The 25,926-nt window shown below is 27.0% G+C and overlaps 1 protein-coding gene across 1 annotated transcript in view; it reads left to right on the forward strand.

Annotated features, from left to right (window-relative positions):
* Nucleotides 1–9,193, forward strand: part of mtt (mangetout) — a 160,367-nt gene extending 151,174 nt beyond the window's left edge. Inside the window, exons 15-16 of the mRNA XM_075311324.1 lie at nt 5,484–5,635; nt 8,411–9,193. Of these exons, the coding sequence (XP_075167439.1) occupies nt 5,484–5,635; nt 8,411–9,193 (935 nt within the window). The remainder of the gene's footprint in view (nt 1–5,483; nt 5,636–8,410) is intronic.
* The last annotated feature ends 16,733 nt before the right edge of the window (nt 9,194–25,926 follow it).

Here is a 25,926-nt window from a genome sequence, read left to right on the forward strand (position 1 = left end):
TACACACGGAACGACAAAGTTAATATACCCCCATCCTCCACAAAATCCAGAAAATGGTGTTTTGTCCAATTTTATGCAATAGTACCAAAAAGTACGAATTTCTGCATGGTTGTTAGGGACCATATACCAACACCATATACAAAATTTCAGCCAGATCGGATGAAATATGCTTCTCTTAAGGCTCGGCAAATCAAATCTGGGGGTCCATACGTAAAAGTGAACCTATATGGCCCATTTGCAATACCATTCGACCTACATCAATAACAACTACTTATGCTAAGTTTCAAGTCGATAGCCTGTTTCGTTCGGAAGTTAGCGTGATTTTTTACAGACAGGCAGACGGACATGCTCAGATCGACTCAGAATTTCACCACGACCCAGAATATATATACTTTATGGGGTCTTAGAGCAATATTTCGATGTGTTACAAACGGAATGACAAAGTTAATATACCCCCATCCTACGGTGGAGGGTATGAAAATGTCACACTGTGCAATCCTGCCCAGAATATTTTGATATCAGTAGAAAGGCCGCGTTGATTAATTTCTGGTTATATAGTCGCTATATTCAATACCAATTCAGAGAATTGTGTTTTATCCAATTAAATGGAAAAAAATACTAAATAGGATGGAATAATATAACACAGAAAAAAAAATTCACGAACATTTTTCCGATTAAAATCTTAATTGAGTTTTAAAAAATATTCAATTAAAAATTTAATTGTATCAACAAATTTTTTAATTGAAATAAAAATCAATCACACAAATTAATAGTATCAATTAATTTTTTAATTGGATCAATTAATTTTTTAAATGACTGTCAATTAATTTTTTAATTGATACTATCATTTCTGTGATTGAAGACATTTCAATTAAAAAATTAATTGGATCAATTAATTTCGTGATTGAATCAGAAAAAAAATTTTTTGTGAAGGAAAAATGCCCCACTGAGCAGTCCTGCCCACGATATCCCCAAAATGCCCTAGGCCCAAAATTTCAATGGATTTATATCCGGAAATTATTGTGGCACTTGTGACATTAAGCCATCCTTGGTTGACGTGTGCTGAGTGCGATGATGCTGAGACCTGTTGGAAAGTCCATGGTCTGCGGCCGAAATGTTTGTCTCTGCAGGGCTTCGATACTGTCGTTAGAACAATTTACCACGACCGATCAATACTAGCGGGGAGCGATCATTGGTCTGAACGACGGCCCACACTATCGGCGGCACTTAAGTTCTGGTGGCCAATCGATGGTGTAAATTTTCCGCTGACCTCTGTGGCAAATAAACCCCTTCACTTTATTTGTCACAAACTGCTAAATTTCCAACAGCTTGATCTTGGACATTGAAAGCTTTCAATATGTGTTGCATCCCATATGTTCTGATCGCAAGCAAGTTTTCTACCGCTGTAGCGTATATTTCGATGAACGTTGGCCTTCACTTTTTGGGTAATTTTTGGTCAACATTTTTGACGTGATGAAACAAAATTTTAATTTCTATGGAAAATTTTGCCAAAATTTTATATCAATTTTGTAAAACTTTTATTTCTATGGAAAATAGAAATAAATTTGTCAAATTTATTTCTACAGAAAATTTTGTCAAATTTACTTATACAGAAAATTTTGCCAAAAAAAATTTTTTTTTTCTATAGGAAATTTTCTCAAAATTTTATTTCTATAGAAAATTTTCTCTAAATTTTATATTGAATAGGAATATTTGTCAACATTTTGTTTCTATAGATTATTTTAACAAAGTATTGTTTCTATAGAAAATTTTGTCAACATTTTATTTCTATAGAATATTTTGTCAAAATTTTATTTCTATAGAATATTTTGTCAAAATTTTATTTCTATAGAAAATTTTGTCAAAATTTTATTTCTACAGAAAAGTTTGTCAAAATTTTATATCTGTAGAAATTTTGTCAAAATGTTATTTCTATTAGGAAACTTTTTCTAAATTTTATTTTTATAAAAATTTTGTCAAAATTTTATTTCTATAAAAAATTTTGTATAAATTTTATTTCTATCGAAAACTTCTTCAAAATTTTATATCTATAGAAAATTCTGTTAAAATTATTTCTACAAAAAATTTTATTTCTATAGGAAATTTTCTCTAAATTTCATTTCTATAGAAACTTTTGTCAAATTTTTATTTCTATAGAAAATTTTGTCAAAATTTTAGTTCTTAAGAAAATGTTATCAACATTTTATTTTTATAGAAAATTTTGTCAAAATTTTATTTCTATAGAAAATTTTGTGAATTTCTTATTTCTATAGAAAATTTTGTCAAAATTTTATTTATGTAGAAAATTTTGTCAATTTTATTTCTATAGAAAATTTAGTAAAAATTTTATTTCTATAGAAAATTTTGTCAATATTTTATTTCTATACAAAATTTTATCAAAATGCTTATAGAAAATTTTGTCACATTTTTTGAATGCGTCGCATAAAAGTAGAAGAAATAAAAAGGCATCATGGCTTCTAGAAGTTGAACCAAAATATTGGGTTTTATTGAATAAATTATTGCTCGTCAAACAATATTTACCTTCGTAGAAGAAAAGCCAAAGCGAGAGGGTGACAAAGTAAAAATGTCAAATAGTTTGGATGCCGAATGGCGGGGCTTGATGACATTTGACGTTAGAAAATGTCCTTACTTTCGTACCGAAAGACAAAAATGGTATTGACAAATCCTAACGGCGGGATTACACTTGAAAATGATTATATGATTTAACAAAAGCTAAGAAAACGGCATTTGAACTTAAACATTTTTATTTCTATAGAAAAGTTTGTCAAAATTTTTTTCCATAGAAAATTTTGTCAAAATTTTATTTTTATAGAAAATTATGTCAAAATTTTATTTCTTTAAAAAAAATTGTAAAAATTTTATTTCTATAGAAAATTTTAGCAAAATTTTATATCTTTAGAAAATTTTGTTAATTTTTTTCTTTAGAAAATTTTATCAAAATATTTATAGAAATTTTTGTCAATATTTTATATCTATAGAAAATTTTGTCAAAACTTTATTTCTATAGAAAATTATGTCAAAATTTTATTTCTTTAAAAAAATTTTTGTCACAATTTTATTTCTATAGAAAATTTTTGTCAATTTTTTATTTCTATAGAAAATGTTATCAAAATTTTATTTCTATGGAAAATGTTATCAAAATTGTTTTCTATAGGAAATTTTCTCAAAATGTTATTTCTATAGGAAATTTTCTCTAAATTTTTTACCAACAGGAAATTGTGTGAATATTTTATTTCTATAGAAAATTTTGTCAAAATTTTATTTCTAACGAAAATTTTATATCTATAGAAACTTCATGTCACAATTTTATTTCTATAGAAAATTTTTGTCAAATTTTTATTTCTATAGAAAATGTTATCAACATTTTATTTCTATAGGAAATTTTCTCGAAATCTTATTTCTATAGGGAATTTTCTCTATATTTTTTACCAATAGGAAATTTTGTCAAAATTTTATTTCTATAGAAAATTTTGTCAAAATTTTATTTCTAACGACAATTTGGTCAACATTTTATTTCTAACGAAAATTTTGTGAAAATTTTATTTCTAGAGAAAATTATGTCAAAATTTGATTTGTATAAAAAATTTTGTAAACATTTGAGTTCTACAGTAAATTTTGTCAAAATCTTATTTCTATAGAAAATTTTGTAAAAATTTTATTTCTATAGAAAATTTTGTCAAAATTTTATGTCTATAGAAAATTTTGTCGAAATGTTAGTTCCATAGAAAATTTTGTTAAATCTGTATATCATAGAAAAATTTAGTCCAAATTTTATTTCTTTAGATAATTTTGTCAAAATTTTATTTCCACAGTAAATTTTGTCAAAATCTTATTTCTATAGAAAATTTTATCAAATTTTTATTTCTATAGAAAATTTTATCAAAATTTTATTTCTATAGGAAATTTTCTCAAAGTTTTATTTCTATAGGAAATTTTCTCTAAATTCTATATCCAATAGGAAATTTTGACAAAAGTTTATTTCTATAAAAATTTTGTCAATTTTTTTTCTATAGAAATTTTTTTCGAAATTTTATTTCTTAAGAAAATATTGTCAAAATTTTATTTCTATAGAAAATTTTTTCAAAATTTTATCTCTATAGAAAATTTGGTCAAAATTATATTTCCATAGATAATGTTGTCCAAATGTTATTTCTTTAGAAAATTTTGTCCAAATCTTGCTTCTTTAGAAAATTTTGCCAAAATTTTATTTCTATAGAAAGTTTTGTCACAATTTTATTTTTATTGAAAATTTTGTCAAAATTTTATTTCAATAGAAAATTTTGTCAAAATTTTATTTCAATAGAAAATTTTGTCAAACTAATTTCCACAGAAAATTTTATTTCTATAGGAAATTTTCTCTAAATTTTGTCAAAATTTTATTTCTATAAAAATTTTGTTAAAATTTTATTTCTATAAAAAAATTTGTATAAATTTTATTTCTATCGAAAACTTCTTCAAAATTTTATATCTATAGAAAATTTTGTTAAAATTATTTCTACAAAAAATTTTATTTCTATAGGAAATTTTCTCTAAATTTCATTTCTATAGAAACTTTTGTCAAATTTTTATTTCTATAGAAAATTTTGTCAACATTTTATGTCTATATAAAATGTTATCAAAATTTTATTTTTATAAAAAAAATTATTTCAACAGAAAAATTTGTGAAATTCTTATTTCTATCGAAATTTTTCTCAAAATTTTATTTATGTAGAAAATTATGTCAAAATTTTATTTCTATAGAAAATTTTGTCATAATATGGTCAACATTTTATTGTTATAGAAAATTTTGTCAAAATTTTATTTCTATAGAAAATTTTGTCAAAATTTTATTTCTATAGAAAATTTTGTCAAAATTTTATTTCTATAGAAAATTTTGTCAAAATTTTATTTCTATAGAAAATTTTGTTAGAAATTTTATTTCTGTAGAAAATTTTGTCAAAATTTGATTTCTATAGAAAATGTTGGCAAAATTTCATTTCTATAGAAAATTTTGTGAAATTCTTATTTCTATAGAATTTTTTTTTTCAAAATTTTATTTATGTAGAAAATTGTGTCAAAATGTTATTTCTATAGATAATTTTGTCAATATTTTATTTCTATAGAAAAATTTGTCATAATATTGTCAAAATTTTATTTCTATAGAAAATTTTGTCAAAATTTTATTTCTATAGAAAGTTTTGTTAAAAATTTTATTTCTATAGAACATTTTTAAAAAATTTTATTTCTGTAGAAAATTTTGTCAAAATTTTATTTTTGCAGAAAATTTAGACAAAACAATATTTCTATAGAGAGCTATATTTTGTTTGTTGTTTTTTTATATGAATTGTTATTGTTTTAAATTATTTCCGTATATCAAATAAGGCCATATCTTAGGTATTGTAATTGAATATTTTCTACCATATATTTATATTACATATTTTTGTTATTTTATCCATTTCCCTTTTATTCTATTCTATCCATAGGATTCACCATGTACACAACCTGTGTCATATGGCTAGCATTTGTTCCCCTCTATTTTGGCACAGCCAATCATGTCCCACTAAGGATAACATCGATGTCGGTGACCATTAGTTTATCGGCAAGCGTAACAATAGCATGCTTATTTTCACCCAAGGTAAGTTATAGCATAAGTGGTAATAATTTCTTTCAATCTCACTCTGGCAATATGAATTCCCTTTGCAACCAGTTAAAATTCCCTATGCTAAGAAAATGCTGTTATGGCGAGCAAATAACAAATTTATGAGCATAATTAAGATGTTTCTCTTCGACGGAGCTAAGAATATGTGTGAGCATCATAAATTTGTACCTAAACGCATATGGTGTTGAAAATCTATAAATTCGGAACCCCAAACTCTTGAGTTACCATTTTTCGTTAATAGTGTGTTTAGATAAATTGAAAAGACGTGCTACATTATTGATTTCCCGGAAATTGATGTCATAAAATATAGTCATAACATCGTATAATGATCATAGTTCTTGTTGGACCACATACAAACACAAAAGGAGCATCTTTATGACATCCAGTGTATCCTATGCATGGTAATTTGTAATAATGAGCCGTGTAATAAAGGAAAGAATAGAGTAACAAAATAAGTAATGTGATGCTCTCTAAGAGAAATAAGCAAAGACATTAAATCGTTAATATGCGTACTTGGGGATTGTTATTGCATAGTGAGAAGGATAACACTAGGATCTGTTTTTATGGGATTTTTTTTAATATTTTTTCTTTACCATAAAGAAAAAAATTAATTCTCAAATCACCAAAAATTAAGGATTTGAATATCCTTTTAAGACGATAAGCTTATATGCTACTGCTTTTATTATAATTTGTAATTATAATAAATATTTTTATTAAAACATTTTAAATCCCTCAAATTAAAAATTCGCATTTCACAAACTAAAGTCGGGCGGGGCCGACTTTAGGCGCCAATTTGAAGATCTATGTTTTCGATACCATCTCAAAATATCAAATTTGTTGGGTGCTACGAGTATAAATAAAGGCTTAAGTTCCCACATACATATATCTAAACCCGATTTGGATCAAAGTTCAAGACTTAAAATTTAAAACGGCTAATGCCCTGGGATGGAATATAATGTTAGTAAAAACAAGTAAAGAAAGTCTAAAGCCGGGTGGGGCCGACCATATTATACCATGCACCACTTTGTAGATCTAAATTTTCGATACCATATCACAACCGTCAAATGTGTTGGGAGCTATATATAAAGGTTTGTCCCAAATACATACATTTAAATACCACTCAATCTGGAAGAATTTGATAGACTTCTACAAAATCTATAGACTCAAAATTTAAGTCGGCTAATGCACTAGGGTGGAACACAATATTAGTAAAAAAAAATATGGGAAACATTTAAATCTGAATCAATTTTAAGGAAACTTCGCAAAAGTTTATTTATGGTATATCGCTCGATATATATGTATTAGAAGTTTAGGAAAATTAGAGTCATTTTTACAACTTTTCGACTAAGCAGTGGCGATTTTACAAAGAAAATGTTGGTATTTTTACCATTTCTGTCGAAATCAGAAAAACATATATATGGGAGCTATATCTAAATCTTAACCGATTTCAACCAAATTGGGCACGCAGAGCTACAATGGTAATTCTACTCCCTGTTCAAAATTTCAACTAAATCGGAGCAAAAAATTGGCCTCTGTGGTCATATGAGTGTAAATCGGGCGAAAGCTATATATGGGAGTTATATCTAAATCTGAACCGATTTCAACAAAATTAGGCACGCATAGCTACAATGCTAATTTTTCTCCCTGTGCAAAATTTCAACTAAATCGGAGCAAAAATTTGGCCTCTGTGGTCATATGAGTGTAAATCGGGCGAAAGCTATATATGGGAGATATATCTAAATCTGAACCGATTTCAACAAGATTTGGCACGCATAGCTACAATGCTAATTTTACTCCCTGTGCAAAATTTCAACTAAATCGGAGCAAAAAATTGGCCTCTGTTGTCATATGAGTGTAAATCGGGCGAAAGCTATATATGGGAGCTATATCTAAATCTGATCGGATTTCAACCAAATTTGGCACGCATAGCTATAATGCTAATTCTACTCCCTGTGCAAAATTTCAACTAAATCGGAGTTAAAAATTGGCCTCTGTGGTCATATGAGTGTAAATCGGGCGAAAGCTATATATGGGAGCTATATCTAAATCTGAACCGATTTCAATAAAATTTGGCACACTTGACTATACTACTAATTGTATTCCTAGTGCAAAATTTCAACCAAATTGGGGTAAAACTCTGACTTCTGGGACCGTATTAGTCCATATCGGGCGAAAGATATATATGGGAGCTATATCTAAATCTGAACCGATTTCTTCCAAAATCAATAGGTTTCTATTCTGAGCCAAAACACATAGTTTTGAAGTCGATTGGAATAAAACTGCGACCTAGACTTTGATTACAAAAATGTGTTCACGGACAGACGGACAGACGGACAGACGGACATGGCTATATCGACTCAGGAACCCACCCTGAACATTTTTGCCGAAGACACCATGTGTCTATCTCGTCTCCTTCTGGGTATTGCAAACATATGCACTAACTTATAATACCCTGTTCCACAGTCGATTCAGGGGCCGGCCCTGACCAATATTGCCAAAAACACCATCTCTGCCTATCTCGTCTCCTTGTGGGTGTTGCAAACATATGCACTAACTTATAATACCATGTTCCACAGTGTGGCGCAGAGTATAAATACTGTAAGCCAACCCAATCGATCGACTTAAGATCGAGTTACTTAAAATATTGTTGAACCAAATTACTCAGCTAATGTTTTTTCTTGCCTACATCCTTGGAATAAATTTTCACTTACTTTCTCTTTTCCCTTTCTTTCTTTTTTGGTGCATTTCCAGCTTTATATAATACTCATACGTCCTGAACGCAATGTACGTCAGAGTATGATGCCTCCACGCTCCAATATGCATCGTACAGCCAATACGGGCCCATCATCTATGATGGCTGCTGCTGTGGTTACCGCAGCCACTTGTGCCCAAGAGGAGAAAATTCAAAAACATATCACACCCACCAATACGGACGAGAACAGTAGTGTCAGCCAGAAAAAGAAACTCTGTGAAATGGCCACACAGACTATAACAATATCGAGTATATTTACCAATCTGGATAGCAGTGCTTACCAGCAAATACCATATGCTGATCAATATGTGCCAAATTACAATCACAACGATAAGGAAGAATTGCCCTTGGCCGAGAACAACACATCCAGTACCTCATCACTGGGTAATGAGGCTCAGGTGGTGGCAAATAATAATAAAATCAATCAACAGCAACACTGCTCAAATATGGGCAATTGCAGTGGAGCAGCGAATCCAGTGATAGGATCCACAGCAACGACAACAAATGCCATTGCTAGTAGTCTAAATGGTCTTATGAATGCCACAGCCTTGCCATTTAGTATGAACAATGTAAATCATGTGGCTGCAACAGCTCCATTAACAATAGCAGCTGCCACATCATCTTCAACGATGACGACGGTGGCGGCGGCGACGACGATGACGACGACGGGGTCTGTGACAGAGCCTAAATGGAGTTCTCAGAATAATGAAACCACTGGGTCAACAACAACATCAACAACGACGGCATCCAGATCCAATACAGTTTTAACTACAAGTTTATAGCCTTTACCAGGATATTATATGGCCGAAACACCACCCACCCCTGGAGCTACATTGGCTGCCGCAGCAGCTATTTTAAGTAATACCCTAGAGCAACATAATGCAAAAGCAACAAATGTTGAGCAACATTATGTTGCCCAACATGTGACCATATCCAAATCTTCAGATAATTTATATAAAATCTCTTCGGAAAATGGTAACACAACTGCTGCTGCTGTTATAGCACCTACAACAACTTCCACCACTACCACCAACACCATAGGGGGTGTGACAGCAACTGCCAGCGGTAGCTTGTCATCAAGTTCTCGCAATGGTTCCACCAAGGGATCACAATCCAGCAACAATAACGTAAGTCCTCTTAATCCTCCACTAAGTCGTGAGAGTAGTACAGGAAAAAAACGTTGTGCCATACCTGTATAGAAGATTGGTCATAGTGGAAAAGTAAATGGGACACCAGAACAGGGATTTAATCTAGGATATCTGGGTAGTATAGCAAAATATATAAAATGTGTTCCCTTGATTTATAGGAAATATTTGTATAAAGGAAATGTTAATGTAATAATGGAGAAAAAATATAAAACAGATTTTTTTACATTAATTTATTGATATTGAAAGATACATGAATCATTTATAATATGAATATTTTCATATGGTCTTGTCTTTACAAAACAACATTTAAACATTTGTTAATATTTTTTCAATTGAAATTCAATTAAATTTTTCATATGGTTTTGTTTTTACAAAAAAAATATTTAATTTATTTTTTTTTTTAATTTTAATTATAAAGTTATAGTGATTTCATTGGAGAAATCGGCAATTAAAAATAATAATAAAAATTTCGATTTTTAGAATTTCGACAAATAACAAAAACTTAGTCTGCTTAAGCGAATGGTATCGATATTTTTATACCTAATCCCATAGGATTAGAATAGACCCCATTATATTAGAATAGACCTATGATGGGGTTATACCTAACCCCATTATAGGTCTATTCTAATAAAATAATAACTTGTCCATTCTGTTTGTAATATATTGAAATATCGATTTCCGACTCTATAAAGTATATATCACCTTTAGTTTGTCCATATTTTGGACGTATCCACTTATGAGTGGTTACGTCTCACGAAAAGTGCACACTTTTAAGAGGTATCCGGTTTTCAAAGTGTCCAAGTTTAAGGGGTTTCACTTTATATTCATGATCAGGGAGAAATTCTAGAATGATATAACAATGTCCGTCTGTCTGAATGTCTGTCTTTCGTAAGCACACAACAGTCTTCAATTATGAAGATATCTATCTGAAAATTTGCACAAACCCGACGTTCCTATACAGACAGGTAATGCTCGAAGATGGGCCATATCGGTCAATGTTTCGTTATAGCCCCCATATAAACCGATTCACCGATTTGACTTCATGAGTATATAGACTCAGCTACATTCTTCCGATTTTCCAAAAATAGAAAATCTAAAACTATTTTAGCTTCATAGACTTCTTGGGAACATGGAAACAGCAATTCTTATCCGATTCGTTTGTCAAAATTTCATTGCTATAAAAAATGTTACCAAAATTCAATTTCTTTAGGAAATTTTACCAAAATTTCATTTCTAAAGGGAATTTCTTTCTCAAAAAAAAAATTTCTGGAGAAATTTTTACCTAAATTTCATTACTCAAGGAAATTTTACCAAAATTTCATTGCTAGAGTAAATTTTTCCAAAATTTCAATTCTGGATGATATTTTGTCAAAATTGCATGTACTCGTATATAGAAAAATTTGTCAAAATTTCATTTCAATAGGAAATTTTGTCAAGATTTCATTGCTATAGAAAATTTTGTCAAAATTGTATTTATATAGAAAATTTTGTCAAAAATACATTTCTTTAGGAAATTTTGTCAAAATTTCATTGATATAGAAAATTTTACCCAAAATTTCATTTCTAGAGGAAATTTTATCAAAATTTCATTTCTAGAGGAAATTTTACCAAAATTTCTAGAGGAATTTTTTCCAAATTTCATTTCATAAGGAAATTTCTCCAATATTTCATTTCTAGAAGAATTTTTACCTAAATTTCATTACTATAGGAAATTTTGTCAAAATTTCATTTCTATTGAAAATTTTACCCAAAATTCCATTTCTAGAGGAATTTTCACCAAAATTTCATTTCTAGAGGAAATTTACCAAAATTTAATTTCTAAAGAAAATTTTACCAACAACTTCATTTCTATAAGAGTTTTTATCAAAATTTCATTTGTGTAAGAAATTTTACCAAGATTTCATAAGTATAGGAAATTTTGTCAAAATTCCATAAATATAAGCAGTTTTGTAAAAATTTCATTTCTTGAGGCAATTTTACCAAAATTTCACTTATATAGAAAATTTTGTCAAAAATGCATTTCTTTAGGAAATTTTGTCAAAATTTCATTTCTATAGGAAATTTTACCCAAAATTTCATTACTATAGAAAATTTTACCAAAATTTCATTTCTAGAGGAATTTTCACCAAAATTTCATTTCTAGAGGAAATTTTACCAAAATTTAATTTCTAAAGGAAATTTTACCAACAACTTCATTTCTATAGGAGTTTTTATCAAAATTTCATTTCTGTAAGAAATTTTACCAAGATTTCATAAGTATAGGAAATTTTGTCAAAATTCCATAAATATAGGCAGTTTTGTAAAAATTTCATTTCTTGAGGCAATTTTACCAAAATTGCATTTATATAGAAAATTTTGTCAAAAATGCATTTCTTTAGGAAATTTTGTCAAAATTTCATTTCAATAGAAAATTTTATCCAAAATTTCATTACTACAGAAAATTTTACCAAAATTTCATTTCTAGAGGAATTTTCACCAAAATTTAATTTCTAGAGAAAATTTTACCAAAATTTAATTTCTAAAAGAAAATTTTACCAACAATTTCATTTCTATAAGAGTTTTTATCAAAATTTAATTTCTGTAAGAAATTTTACCAAGATTTCATAAATATAGAAAATTTTGTCAAAATTCCATAAATAAGGCAGTTTTGTAAAAATTTCATTTCTTGAGGCAATTTTTCCAAAATTGCATTTATATAGAAAATTTTGTCAAAAATGCATTTCAAAAAAATTCAATTTTTCATCACTATAGAAATTTTCAAAATTTCATTACTATAGAAAATTTTACCAAAATTTCATTCCTAGAGGAATTTTCACCAAAATTTCATTTCTAGAGGAAATTTTACCAAAATTTAATTTCTAAAGGAAATTTTACCAACAATTTCATTTCTATAGGAGTTTTTATCAAAATTTCATATCTGTAAGAAATTTTACCAAGATGTCATAAATATAGGAAATTTTGTCAAAATTCCATAAATATAGGCAGTTTTGTAAAAATTTAATTTCTGGAGGCAATTTTACCAAAATTGCACTTATATAGGAAATTTTGTCAAAAAAGCATTTCTTTAGGAAATTTTGTCAAAATTTTATTGCTATAGAAAATGTTACCCAAAATTTCATTTCTAGAGGAAATTTTACAAAAATTTCATTTTTAGAGGAAATTTTACCAAAATTTAATTTTTAAGGAAATTTTACCAACAATTTCATTTCTATAAGATTTCATAAGTATAGGAAATTTTGTCAAAATTCCATAAATATAGGCAGTTTTGTAAAAATTTAATTTCTTGAGGCAATTTTACCAAAATTTCATTTCTATAGAAAATTTTACCAAAATTGTACTACTAAAGAAAATATTGTCAAAATTTCATTTCTGTAGAAAATTTTTGTCAAATTTTAATTTCTATATAAAATTTTACCCAAAATTTCATTACTAAAGGATACTTTATCAAAATTTAATTTCTACAGGAAATTTTACCAAAATTTCATTTCTGTAGGAAATATTGTATAAATTTCATTTCTATAGAAAATTTTGCCAAATTTCATTTCTAGAGGAAATATTGCCAAAATTTCATTTATAGAGGGAATTTTATCAAAATTTCATTTCTAGCGGAAATTTTGTCTAAATTGTATTTCTTTTAAATTTTGTCAATATTTAATTTCCATAGAAAATGTTGCCAAAATTTCATTTGGGAAAATTTAATTTCTATATACACAAGAAAAAATTTTTTTTTTGGATCCAATCACGAAATTAATTGATCCACTTAATTTTTAATTGAAATGTCTTCAATCACATAAATGATCACTAAAGATAATTAAAAAATTAATGGACATTATTAATCCATAAAGTTTGTTTTGTCAAAATTTCATTTCCATAGGAAAATTTACCAAAATAGCACTACTAAAGAAAATTTTGTCAAAATTTTATTACTATAGGAAATTTCATCAAAACTTCATTTCTATAGAAAATTTTTTCAAAATATAATTTCTATAGAAAATGTTATTTAAATTTCATTTCTATAGGAAATTTTGTCAAACTTTCATTTCTATAGAAAAATTTGCCAAAATTTCATTTCTAGGAAATTTTACCAAAATTTCATTTCTAGAGGAAATTTTACCAAAATTTCATTGCTAAAGGAAATTTTACCAAAAAATTCATTTCTAGAGGAATTTTCACCAAAATTTCATTTCTATAGAAAATTTTTTCAAAATATAATTTCTATAGAAAATGTTATCAAAATTTCATTTCTATAGGAAATTTTGTCAAACTTTCATTTCTATAGAAAAATTTGCCAAAATTTCATTTCTAGAGTAAATTTTGTCAAAATTTCATTTCTAGAGTAAATTTTGTCAAAATTTCATTTCTAGGGGAAATATTGACAAAATCTAAAAAAATGAATATTTTTCAAAATTTCATTCATATAGGAAATTTTGTGAAAATTTCATTTCTTTTTAATTTTCTCAATATTTAATTTTGTCAAAATTTAATTTCTATAGAAAATTTTGTCAAAATTTCATATCTATAGAAAATTTTGCCAAAATTTCTTTTCTATAGAAAATTTTGTCAAAATTTCATCTCTATAGAAAATTTTGTCAAAATTTCATTTCTATAGAAAATTTTGTCAAAATTTCATTGCTATAGGAAATTTTGTGAAAATTTCATTGCTATAGGAAATTTTGTCAAATTTTCATTGCTAGGAGATTTTGCGAAAATTTCATTGCTATAGGAAATTTTGTGAAAATTTCATTTCTATAGGAAATATTGTCAAAATTTAATTTCTATAGGAAATTTTGTCAAAATTTAATTTCTATAGGAAATTTTGTCAAAATTTCATTTCTATAGGAAATTTTGTCAAAATTTCATCTCTATAGAAAATTTTGTCAAAATTTCATTTCTATAGAAAATTTTGCAAAATTTTATTTCTATAGGAAATTTTGTCCAAATTTCATTTCTATAAGAAATTTTGTCAAAATTTCATTTCTATAGGAAATGTTGTCAAAATTTCATTTCTATAGGAAATTTTGTCAAAATTTCATTTTTATAGAAAATTTTGTCAAAATTTCATATCTATAGGAAATGTTGTCAAAATTTCATTTCTATTGGAAATTTTGTCAAAATTTCATTTCTATAGGAAATTTTGTCAAAATTTCATTTCTATAGAAAATTTTGTCAATTTTTATTTCTGTGCTTAAGGTGTCATGTCGTGGTTTAATAGAAAAATTTTGCAAAATTTCATTTCTATATGAAATTTTGTCAAAATTTAATTTCTATAGAAAATTTTGTCAAAATTTTATATCCATAGAAAATTTTTTCAAAATTTGATCTCTATAGAAAATTTTTCCAAAATTTCATTACTATAGAAAATGTTGTCAAAATTTAATCTCTATAGAAATTTTTGTCAAAATTTCATTACTATAGGGAATTTCGTCAAAATTTCATTTCCATAGAAAATATTGTCAAAATTTCATTTCTATATTAAATGTTGTCAAATTTGTTTTCTGTGCTTAAGTTATCATGTCAAGGTTCAATATAGCTTTCATATAGATAGATCTCCTGATGTGATTTTTTGAGGACATCAAAGCCGCTACTTTGTCCGATTTGCGTTAAAGTCTGGAGCTATGCCAAATATAGTTTTTTCTATCGATCAATGTTCGATATAACTCCCTTATATACCAGTTTCCCGTTTCGATTTCTTGGATCAGTAGAAGCAACAATTTGTATCAGACATGTCCGCAATTGTTTTTTTTTTAGGCACACAACATATCATTTTGACTCCTATCAAAAATTTGTCATCGATATTACTATAAATTAGCTGTTTTATATATTTTTGTCATCTCATAATAATTTCAATTAATTAAGCTTACTGAAAAAAGCCTTCGATTTGCTGAGAACGAGCTTTAGAAACTGCAACATGTCAAAAAAGAACCTTGTATTTGAGATTCGATAGTTTGGTCGATATATTGGATTTGCATCCATATAATCTGGGGTCATCCCAGTTGTGACACCATTCGTCCAAGATATAAACTTATCTGTATAGGCCCATAACTAAATATTGTTTTCTACTAAAAACTAAAATTTGATTTCAAAAATTTCTACAATTATTATTTTTTTTATGCCGCGTTTCTATCTTTCAATATCAATAATCTAATATTCTCCGTTTTTTTTTTTTGTATCATACATAAAATTATGAAATTAATTAACTTGTGTAAATATATAGCTAAATAAATGATATGACTGCTTCAAAAATTCTGTTTTGTATTGACAATTGATGAATAATTTAGTTGTTTATAAGTGTTTAAAAAAAAGTTTTCCAAATTAAGCTATAGCTAGGTTATTAGATTATATCGATATTTAAGATATATGTATGTTTGTATTGTATTAAATGTATAATTAAGAGAACAAACTATCGCTTCCAAAGGACAGAAAATAATTCACTACATATATATTTCACTATACTTAAAACTTAAAACTTTAATTTAATTAATTTTTGGCTAATTATATTTAGGTTATTTTTATTTTATTTATTTATTATTAACTAATTTTGTTGTTTTTTTTTTCAATTAAATATTTTTTTATGCCATTAATATATTCTATTAAAAGTAAATTGATGCAACCAATTTGCATAAAATTTACATTAATTCAATCAATTAATTTTTTAAAAATCAAAAATCATAAAATTTACATTAATTCAATCAATTAATTTTTTAAAAATCAAAAATCATAAAATTTACATTAATTCAATCAATTAATTTTTTAAAAATCAAAAATCAATAAATTAATTTTTTAATAAATATTATTTTTTTTTTAATTTTTAAATATTTTCATGAAATTATTTATTTAAAAAAATCCAAATGAGATGTTCCCAATGGTTATAAGATTAAGTATACAACCAATCATACAACCCAATCTACATTTTATTCCAATGCGTTGAACACAATTTTTGATCAATTATTATGGCAAAATTACATTAAATGACTTTGCATATAAGATTCCAAATTTTGACAGGAAAACAACAAAATATTTTTTCAGATCTTGCTAAATATTTTTTTTTTAAATTGGCACATTCGATTCGATTCGAGATAAGCTGACGTAATTAGCGGAGGTGTCGACTTCCAAAAAAAAAAAAAACGTCTGTGACGTTAAAAATCGGTGGTATGACTCTACAGCTTCATTGTCTGTATGCAACCATGACCTAAATAACAATAAATAGTTTTCAGTCTTCATAGTTTTGAAGATAAATTTATCATAGTAGTCGAAAAAATTTAAAGAAATTTTATTTATTCATTGGTGACACAAAGATTCCTAACTCAAAAATAGGGGACAGATATTTAGTGCCATATACCAGTATGAATTTCCCCAATGGGAAATTGGTGCAAATTCCCACTAACGAACCTATGGCAGTAGTGGTACCAAAAATAGGGGACAGATTTTTAGTGCCATAAATCAGTATGAATTTCCCTAATGGGAAATTGGTGCAAATTCCCACTAACGAACCTATGGCAGTAGTGGTACCAAAAATAGGGGACAGATTTTTTGTGCCATATACCAGTATGAATTTCCCCAATGGGAAATTGGTGCAAATTCCCACTAACGAACCTATGGCAGTAGTGGTACCAAAAATAGGGGACAGTATGAATTTCCCCAATGGGAAATTGGTGCAAATTCCCACTAACGAACCTATGGCAGTAGTGGTACTACTGCTCCAGTTTGTTGCGATTCATACAATTTATTGATTTCTATACGCTCTTGATCAGAACATTGGATCGACACAATTGCTGAAATGCAATTATCAAAATATTATATTGTTCAAGAAATTTCAAAAGTTTTTCGTTTCTGGGGCAATTCGTATGCTCAAAATGAAACAAGCTTCGAAGACTTTGTCCTTGACTGCTTCATGAGTATCTGTCCTACTAAGATGTTTCAGGACGTGTTCTCTTAGAATGAGTCCATGTTGTGTTCTAACGTGTAAGTTTATCCATGTTAACCCTTAAATGCGCACTGTATCTTTTAAGATACAGCCAGAAAAAAATTCTTACGTCTTAAAATTTTGACCGAATTCTATGAAATTAAGTTTGATGCATTTAAAACATAATAATGCTATTTCGAAAAATATGTTTTTCCGGAAAGTTTTTAGTACTTCTGAGTAATTCGCAATTTTAACAAAAAATTCAAAAAACTACAAATTGAAAGTTAAATAATATTTACCAGAGATAAAAACAAAATTGTGTAATATAAAAATATCTCTATTCTCTAGTAAAATCAAATGGTTTATATGCAAAAAAAAACTTAGTTTAATGCACACTGCAAGATACAACCACTTTTTTCAAAAAAAAAAAAAAAAAAATAATTTATTTATTTATTTTTTTTTGAAAAAAAAATGTGGTATGCAAATGTTCTTTTTCACCATTTTGCATATAGTTTTTTTTTTTTGAGAAATCGGTGATTTTGACATTTAAGGGTTAAAGTGATCGCTCACTACCATATGTTTTGACCCGAACTGGGACTAGGGAATGTCATCTTCAAAAGAAATTATAATGGGTTAAGGAGGGTATACCCGTCCTGTAGTTTTCTCAGTTCTCCACAGGGTATACTATCATTCTGTTGGTTGTAATGAAATCAACCCATTTTATATTTTATAAATAGATTAAACCCGTGATTTTATTTCTTAAGCATGTAGATGCCTCATCATTTAAAAAAAATATATATATTTAAAATAATATTTATTTTTAATGATTTATTGAAAATGTTATGATATGTCTTTTAAAAGAAATTTTATTCTATTAAAATTATTTTAATAAAATAAAATTAACCCTTTCCCTACCGATGTCCACTTCAAAGGACATTCGAAAACGACACCAAACTCTAACCCCCCCACTTAGTTTCGATTTATTTCTGGATTTTATTTTAAAGTAAAGGTTTTAATCTAAATAACTTATATAAATATTTTCTATATTGGTGAGCTTTAGTGCTCACTGCATTTTTATGAACTTCTTTAACAATAAACGAAAAATACGAAATTTTAAGACCATTTTTCTACTGTATGTCTCTAGTAAATGGACATCTATACAAAAACTATCGCTGATATTTTTTCGAGTTTTTTTTTTGTATTTTTTCTCACACTTCGAAATCTATTATAGGCCAAAAGGTGTTTATATTCGTATGGCCATTTGGTCACAATTGAAGGATCATATTTTCTGAACAAACTCATATAGCTCTTGAAGTAATTGAGGTAGGTCCTCAAAACTACAATTTTAGGTCTTCATGCTATTAGTGCAAGTGAAAACAGAAGAAGAAATAAAGTTTTTAATATTAGTTTTATTTCGGTAGTGAAAGGGTTAAAATAAAAAACTTTGTAACTTTATTAATATTTTTTTTTTGTATTGTCATATTTTTTTTAATTTTTAAATTTAATTATTGTAGTTTTAGTTTTTATTTTATTTTAAAAATTTAATAAAAATTTTGGCATTTTTAAAACTATTATTTTTTGTATTAATATATTTTTTTTAATATTTATATAAATAAGTTATAATTCAAATAATTATTTTATCTCCAGAAAAGAAAGAAAAAGAAATTGTATTCCATTAAATTATTTTAATAAAATAAAATTAAAATTAAATAACTTTGTAACTTGTATATTTAAAATTTTTATAATTGTGATATTTTTTATTTAATTAGTATAAAACTAATTAATTATTAATTTATTTATTTTATATATAAATGTTTGCACTATTATTACTTTTTTTGAGTTAATATATTTTTTAATATTTATATAAATAAGTTATAATTCGAATAATTATTTTATCTCCAGAATATCTAACAATTTCTTTTTTTATATTGCTTATGAGCCCAGGAATATAAGAAACGAAATTGTTAAACAAAAACCATCTATTTGCAAAAATAAATAAATAAATAACTTCAAAATAAGCTCAATAAAAACTTCCAAAAATCAAAACAACTCTGCCCTCTTAAAAAAAAACAATCTTAAAGAAATTTTATAATATGTAAATAATAAATTATAAAATGATACATGTGATCTGTAAATAATAATAAACTATTATGTATTATATGTAGTTTTAAAATACGCAGAATATAAAAATAAACAAATCTTAGGCAAAAGAAAAACTAAAATTTTAAAAAAGGCTTTTCTACTATGTAGTTATCTTGTACCATATTATTTATTACTTTAAATTTAAATCTACTTTAAATTTAGTTTAAATTTAATTTTGTTAAAAATACTTAATAATTTAAAAAAAAAACTTATTGTGAAATTGTTTAATTTTATTGACTAACTACTATTTAAAAATACTATATTTTTTATTTTATTTAAATTGTTTTATTACCTTATTAAATATTATATATATTATATAGTAAATATGGTATAGTGATGTTAACAAAATATTTTCTACAGATTTTTTTTTTTGGTACCATATTGTGTATCATATATTATTCTATCAGTTTTTTTATTGTTTTATTAATTATAATTAAAAACTACAAATAAATAAATTTAATTTTGTTAAAAATACTTAATAATTTAAAAAAAAGCTTATTGTGAAATTGTTTAATTTTATTGACTAACTACTATTTAAAAATACTATATTTTTTATTTTATTTAAATTGTTTTATTACCTTATTAAATATTTTATATATTATATAGTAGTTAGTGATGTTAACAAAATATTTTCTATAGAATTTTTTTTTGTTTGGTACCATATTGTGTATCATATATTATTCTATCAGTTTTTTTTATTGTTTTATTAATTATATTTAAAAACTACAAAAAATAAACTCTGGTTTTCTGTATCATAATGCATTCGTAATTACTATTTAATAATATCGTATTTTTAATTTTTTATTTGTTATTATTATTATTTTATTGTTATTATTTTATGTTATTATTTTATTTTAAAATATTGTAAAATAAACTGTTTGTGTTATCATTTAATTAAACACATTAAAATATGGAAAAATAAAATTAAAACAGGGTTTTCTACAATGTATTTTTCTTGTGCTCTATTTGGTAGCCTTTTTTCTTTTTTATTTTTTTTTTACTTTATTATAAATATTTATAAATTAAAGAAAAAATATAATAAATTTATATTCTATGTTATTTTATATAATTACGCTTTATTAACTATTATTTAATTATAATATATTTTTAAATTAATTTAATGTTTTTTTTTTTATAAGTTTATTAAACTTACTAAAGTAAAGTAAATTGAAGTAATTTGGCTTTCAGGTTCTTTTATATATTTATGAATTAATTATTGCCATGTAAAAATTAAAAAAAAAATAATTATGTTTTTTTTATAAATTTAGTAAACCTGTTAAAAATTGTGTATTAAAGTAAATTAACTTTTATGTTCTTTTATATATTTATGAATTATTTATTGTCATGTAAAAATTTGAAAAAAAAACAAAATTAAAACATTATATTTTTTTTTATACCCTCCACCATAATAGGTTGGCTGATAAGTCCCCGGTCTAACAAAAAAACACATTTTTTTGTCAAAATTCGTTTTTATTATTCAACATAGTTCCCTTCAAGAGCGATACAACGATTATAACGACCTTCCAATTTTTTGATACCATTTTGGTAGTACTCCTACGGTTTTGCCTCAAAATAGGCCTCAGTTTCGGCAATCACCTCTTCATTGCAGCCAAATTTTTTCCCTGCGAGCATCCTTTTGGGGTCTGAGAACTAGAAAAAGTCGCTGGGGCCAGATCTGGACAATACGGTGGGTGGGGAAGCAATTCGAAGCCCAATTCATGAATTTTTGCCATCGTTCTCAATGACTTGTGGGAGCCACCGTGGTGCAATGGTTAGCATACCAGCCTTGCATACACCAGGTCGTGGGTTCGATTCCTGCTTCGACCGAACACCAAAAAGTTTTTCAGCGGTGGATTATCCCACCTCAGTAATGCTGGTGACATTTCTGAGGGTTTCAAAGCTTCTCTAAGTGGTTTCACTCCAATGTGGAACGCCGTTCGGACTCGGCCATTGAGCTTAACATGGAATCGGGCAGCACTCAGTGATAAGAGAGAAGTTCACCAATGTGGTATCACAATGGACTGAATAGTCTAAGTGAGCCCGAAATATCGGGCTGCCACCTAACCTAACCTAACCTGTGGCACGGTGCGTTGTCTTGATGGAACAACACTTTATTCTTCTTCATATGGGGCCGTTTTGCAGCGATTTCGACCCTCAAACGCTCCTATAAAGCCATATAATAGTCACCGTTGATGGTTTTTCCCTTCTCAAGATAATCGATAAAAATTATTCCATGTGCACCCCAAAAAACAGAGGCCATTACTTTGTCAGCGGATTTTTGAGTCTTTCTACGCTTCGGAGACGGTTCACCGGTCGCTGTCCACTCAGCCGACTGTCGATTGGACTCAGGAGTGTAGTGATGGAGCCATGTTTCATCCATTGTCACATGTCGACGGAAAAACTCGGGTGTATTACTAGTTAACAGCTGCAAACACCGCTCAGAATCATCATCATTTTTGGTCAAATGTAAGCTCGCGCGGCACCCATTTTGCACAGAGCTTCCGCATATCCAAATATTGATGAATGATATGACCAACACGTTCCTTTGATATCTTTAAGGCCTCTGCTATCTCGATCAACTTCATTTTACGGTCATTCAAAATCATTTTGTGGATTTGTTTGATGTTTTCGTAGGTAACCACATCTTTCGGGCGTCCACTGCGTTCACCGTCCTCCGTGCTCATTTCACCATGCGTGAATTTTGCATACCAATCAATTATTGTTGATTTCCCTGGGGCAGAGTCCGGAAACTCATTATCAAGCCAAGTTTTTGCTTCCACCGCATTTTTCCCCTTCAGAAAACGGTATTTTATCAAACCAAGAAATTCCTTTTTTTCCATTTTTTTTCACAATAACAAAAGTTGCTTCACAAAAGACGCTCTATCTCACAAACTAATTCACTTACAGACGTCAAATTTTGAAACGAATCATTTGAAGGTTGGTACTATATAAAAATAATATGCATTTAATACTAGCGATGCCATCTATGTGTCAGACCGGGGACTTATCAGTCAATCTGTTAGGTCGGATGGTATTGCAAATGGGCCATATCGGTCCACTTTTACGTATAGCTACCATATAAACGGACTCCCAAAATTTGGCTTGCGATTGCTCCAAAAGAAGCAAATTTCATCCGATCCGGCTGAAATTTGGTACATGGTGTTAGTATATGGTCTCTAACAACCATGCAAAAATTGGTCCACATCAGTCCATAATTATATATAGCCCCCATATAAACCGATTCCCCGATTTGGCTTGCGGAGCCTCTAAGAGAAGCAAATTTCATCCGATCCGCCTGAATTTTGGTATATGTCGTTAGAATATGGTCCCTAATGACCATGCAAAAATTGGTCCACATCGGTCCATAATTATATATAGCCCCCATATAAATCGATCAGCAGATTTGACCTCCGGAGCCTCTTGGAAGACCAAAATTCATATGATTCAGTTGATATTTGGTACATGGTGTTAATATATGGCCTCAAATACCCATGCAAAAATTGGTTCATATCAGTCCATAATTATATATAGCCCCCATATAAATCGATCCCCAGATTTGACCTCCTGTGCCTTTTGGAGAAGCAAAATTCTTCCGATCTGGTTGAAATTTGGTACGTGGTGGTAGTATATGATATTTAACAACCATGCCAAAAGTGGTCCATATCAGTCCATAATATATATAGCCCCCATATAAACCGATCCCGAGATTTGGTTTTGGAGCATCTTGGAGGAGCAAATTTCATCCGAGTCAGTTGAAATTTGGTACATTTTGCTATTATATGGCTGTTAAAATCCATGCCCAACTAGGTCCATATCGGTCTATAGTTATATATAGCCCTCAGATAAATCGATCCCCAATCACACAAAAATTGGTCCATATCAAGTTCATAATTGTATATAGCCCCCATATAAGCGACCCCTATATTTCAATTCTGGCTCTCTACCACGTATAGACTAAGTCACATTTTAGAAAACGATGTTAAGAAATTTTAAGATACCACAACGCAAGTAATTCCATTATGGATGACAGTCTTTCGTAGAAGTCTCTACGCAATCCATGGTGGAGGGTACATAAGATTCGGCCTGGCCGAACTTACGGCCGTATATACTTCTTTTTTTATCGTAGCTCGTAGCATCTTGGAGAAGCAAATTTCATCCGACTTGAAATTTGGTACATTGTGCTAGTATATGGCCGTTAACAACCATGCCTAACTAGGTCCATATCGGTCTATAGTTATATATAGCCCTCAGATAAATCGATCCCCAATCACTCAATTTTTCCATATCAAGTTCATAATTCTATATAGCCCCCATATAAGCGACCCCCATATTTCAATTTCCATGTCGATTTGTAATTATTTGTAGACGTATGGACTAACTCACAATTTAGAAAACGATGTTAAGAAGTTTTAAGATACCACAACCCAAGTAATTCGATTGTGGATGACAGTCTTTCGTAGAAGTTTCTACGCAATCCATGGTGGAGGATACATAAGATTAAGCCTGGCCGAACTTACGGCCGTATATACTTGTTTAAAGTTACCATTTTGTATTTTTTTATACAATTTTTTCTTATTCTTATTCTTATTGTTTCTTTTAAAATCAATAAAATAATATATAGTATACAATAGGATATTATATATTATTTTATTGATTTTTTATAGTTTTATTAAAAATATTTAAAAATAAAAAAAATGTGTAACTATGGTCTGTTATATAATTATGCATTATTACTTCTATTCGAAAATTCCATATTTTTTATTTTATTTTATTTTATTTTATTTTGTTTTGTTTTATTTTATTTTATTTTATTTTATTTTATTTTATTTTATTTTATTTTATTTTATTTTATTTTATTTTATTTTATTTTGTTTGATCTTATTTTGTTTTATTTTGATTTGTTTTATTTAATTTAATTATATTTTATTTTATTTTATTTTATTTTATTTTATTTTTTTCTATTTTATTTTTTTTTATTTTATTTTATTTTATTTTATTTTATTTTGTTTTATTTTGTTTTATCTTATTTTGTTTTATTTTTATTTGTTTTATTTAATATAATTATATTTTATTTTATTTTATTTTATTTTATTTTATTTTATTTTATTTTATTTTATTTTATTTTAGTTTGTTTTATTTTATTTTAGTTTGTTTTATTTTATTCTATTTTATTCTATTTTATTTTATTTTATTTTAGTTTATTTGTTTTATTATTTTGTTTCAAATTTCAAAAGTTGTTTTTTTTTACTCTATTTTTTCTTTTTTTTTTTTGCTTAAAAAGCACTAAATACTTGCAGTGTATATAAATTGCATATATATTATTTTGTATAGAATTTTTTATATATATAAATAAAAAACAGAATACTAAATGTCTATAGTAGCCATATAAAAAAATACGTATTCCATTACAAGAATAAGATTAAATTGAATACTATATGTAATAGAAAACATATAATTTTTTAACATATATATTAAAATAAAATTATAAGTTATAGAAAAATGAATGAATGAAAAAATTATAAAAACTCAATGCAATTTTAAATTGTTTTTTCTACTTTTCATGTTGTATAGAAATCCATAGATTATAAGAGAAATATACGAATTACAAAAAAAAAAAAAATAAAAATTAAATAGAAAACTTAAAAAGTTATAAATTTAGAAAAAAATAATAATAATAATGTAATAATAAATGAGAATTTAACAAAAAAAAATAATTTTTCTTGAAACCAAAGCCAGTAACGAATTCATTGCAAACAAAGTACCGAAACCATAACGAAAAGTTTATATAGACAAATTGAAAACAAAAACATTTAAAAATGTTTTAATAAAATTTGATATTGTTATTAGTCAAAAGAAAAATATCAAGATTTTTATTATAATCAAACAACAATCATATTCATGGGTTTACAGATGATTTTGTTTAAACAAAATGGAATGACATATTATTATACCTTAAATCTATTTGCCATATTTATACGTATATGGTTAAAAAAGATAAAAAAGGAAGAAAGGAAGCTCGTATTTATATACATAAGTATTGTAAAATTTATGAATAACTTGAAGAAAAAAGATAGCTAACAAAATATGATATATGATATAATATATACAAGATAAGAAATCAATCTTAAAGATATTTAAAAAATATAAAAATATTTAATATTGAATAAACAAATTAAATGTATTCGAAAATTTTGGGCATTTTTTTGTTAATTATTAAAATAAAGGTGATTTGATATATGGTAAGTTTTGAGTTATAAATTTTGTCAGGCATGATGGGAAGAAGCCAAAGCCAAAGGAACTTTTTTTTTAAATTCTGGAAATA

This window comes from Haematobia irritans, chromosome 5, assembly GCF_050003625.1.
Source record: "Haematobia irritans isolate KBUSLIRL chromosome 5, ASM5000362v1, whole genome shotgun sequence".
Classification (NCBI taxonomy): Eukaryota; Metazoa; Arthropoda; class Insecta; order Diptera; family Muscidae; genus Haematobia; species Haematobia irritans.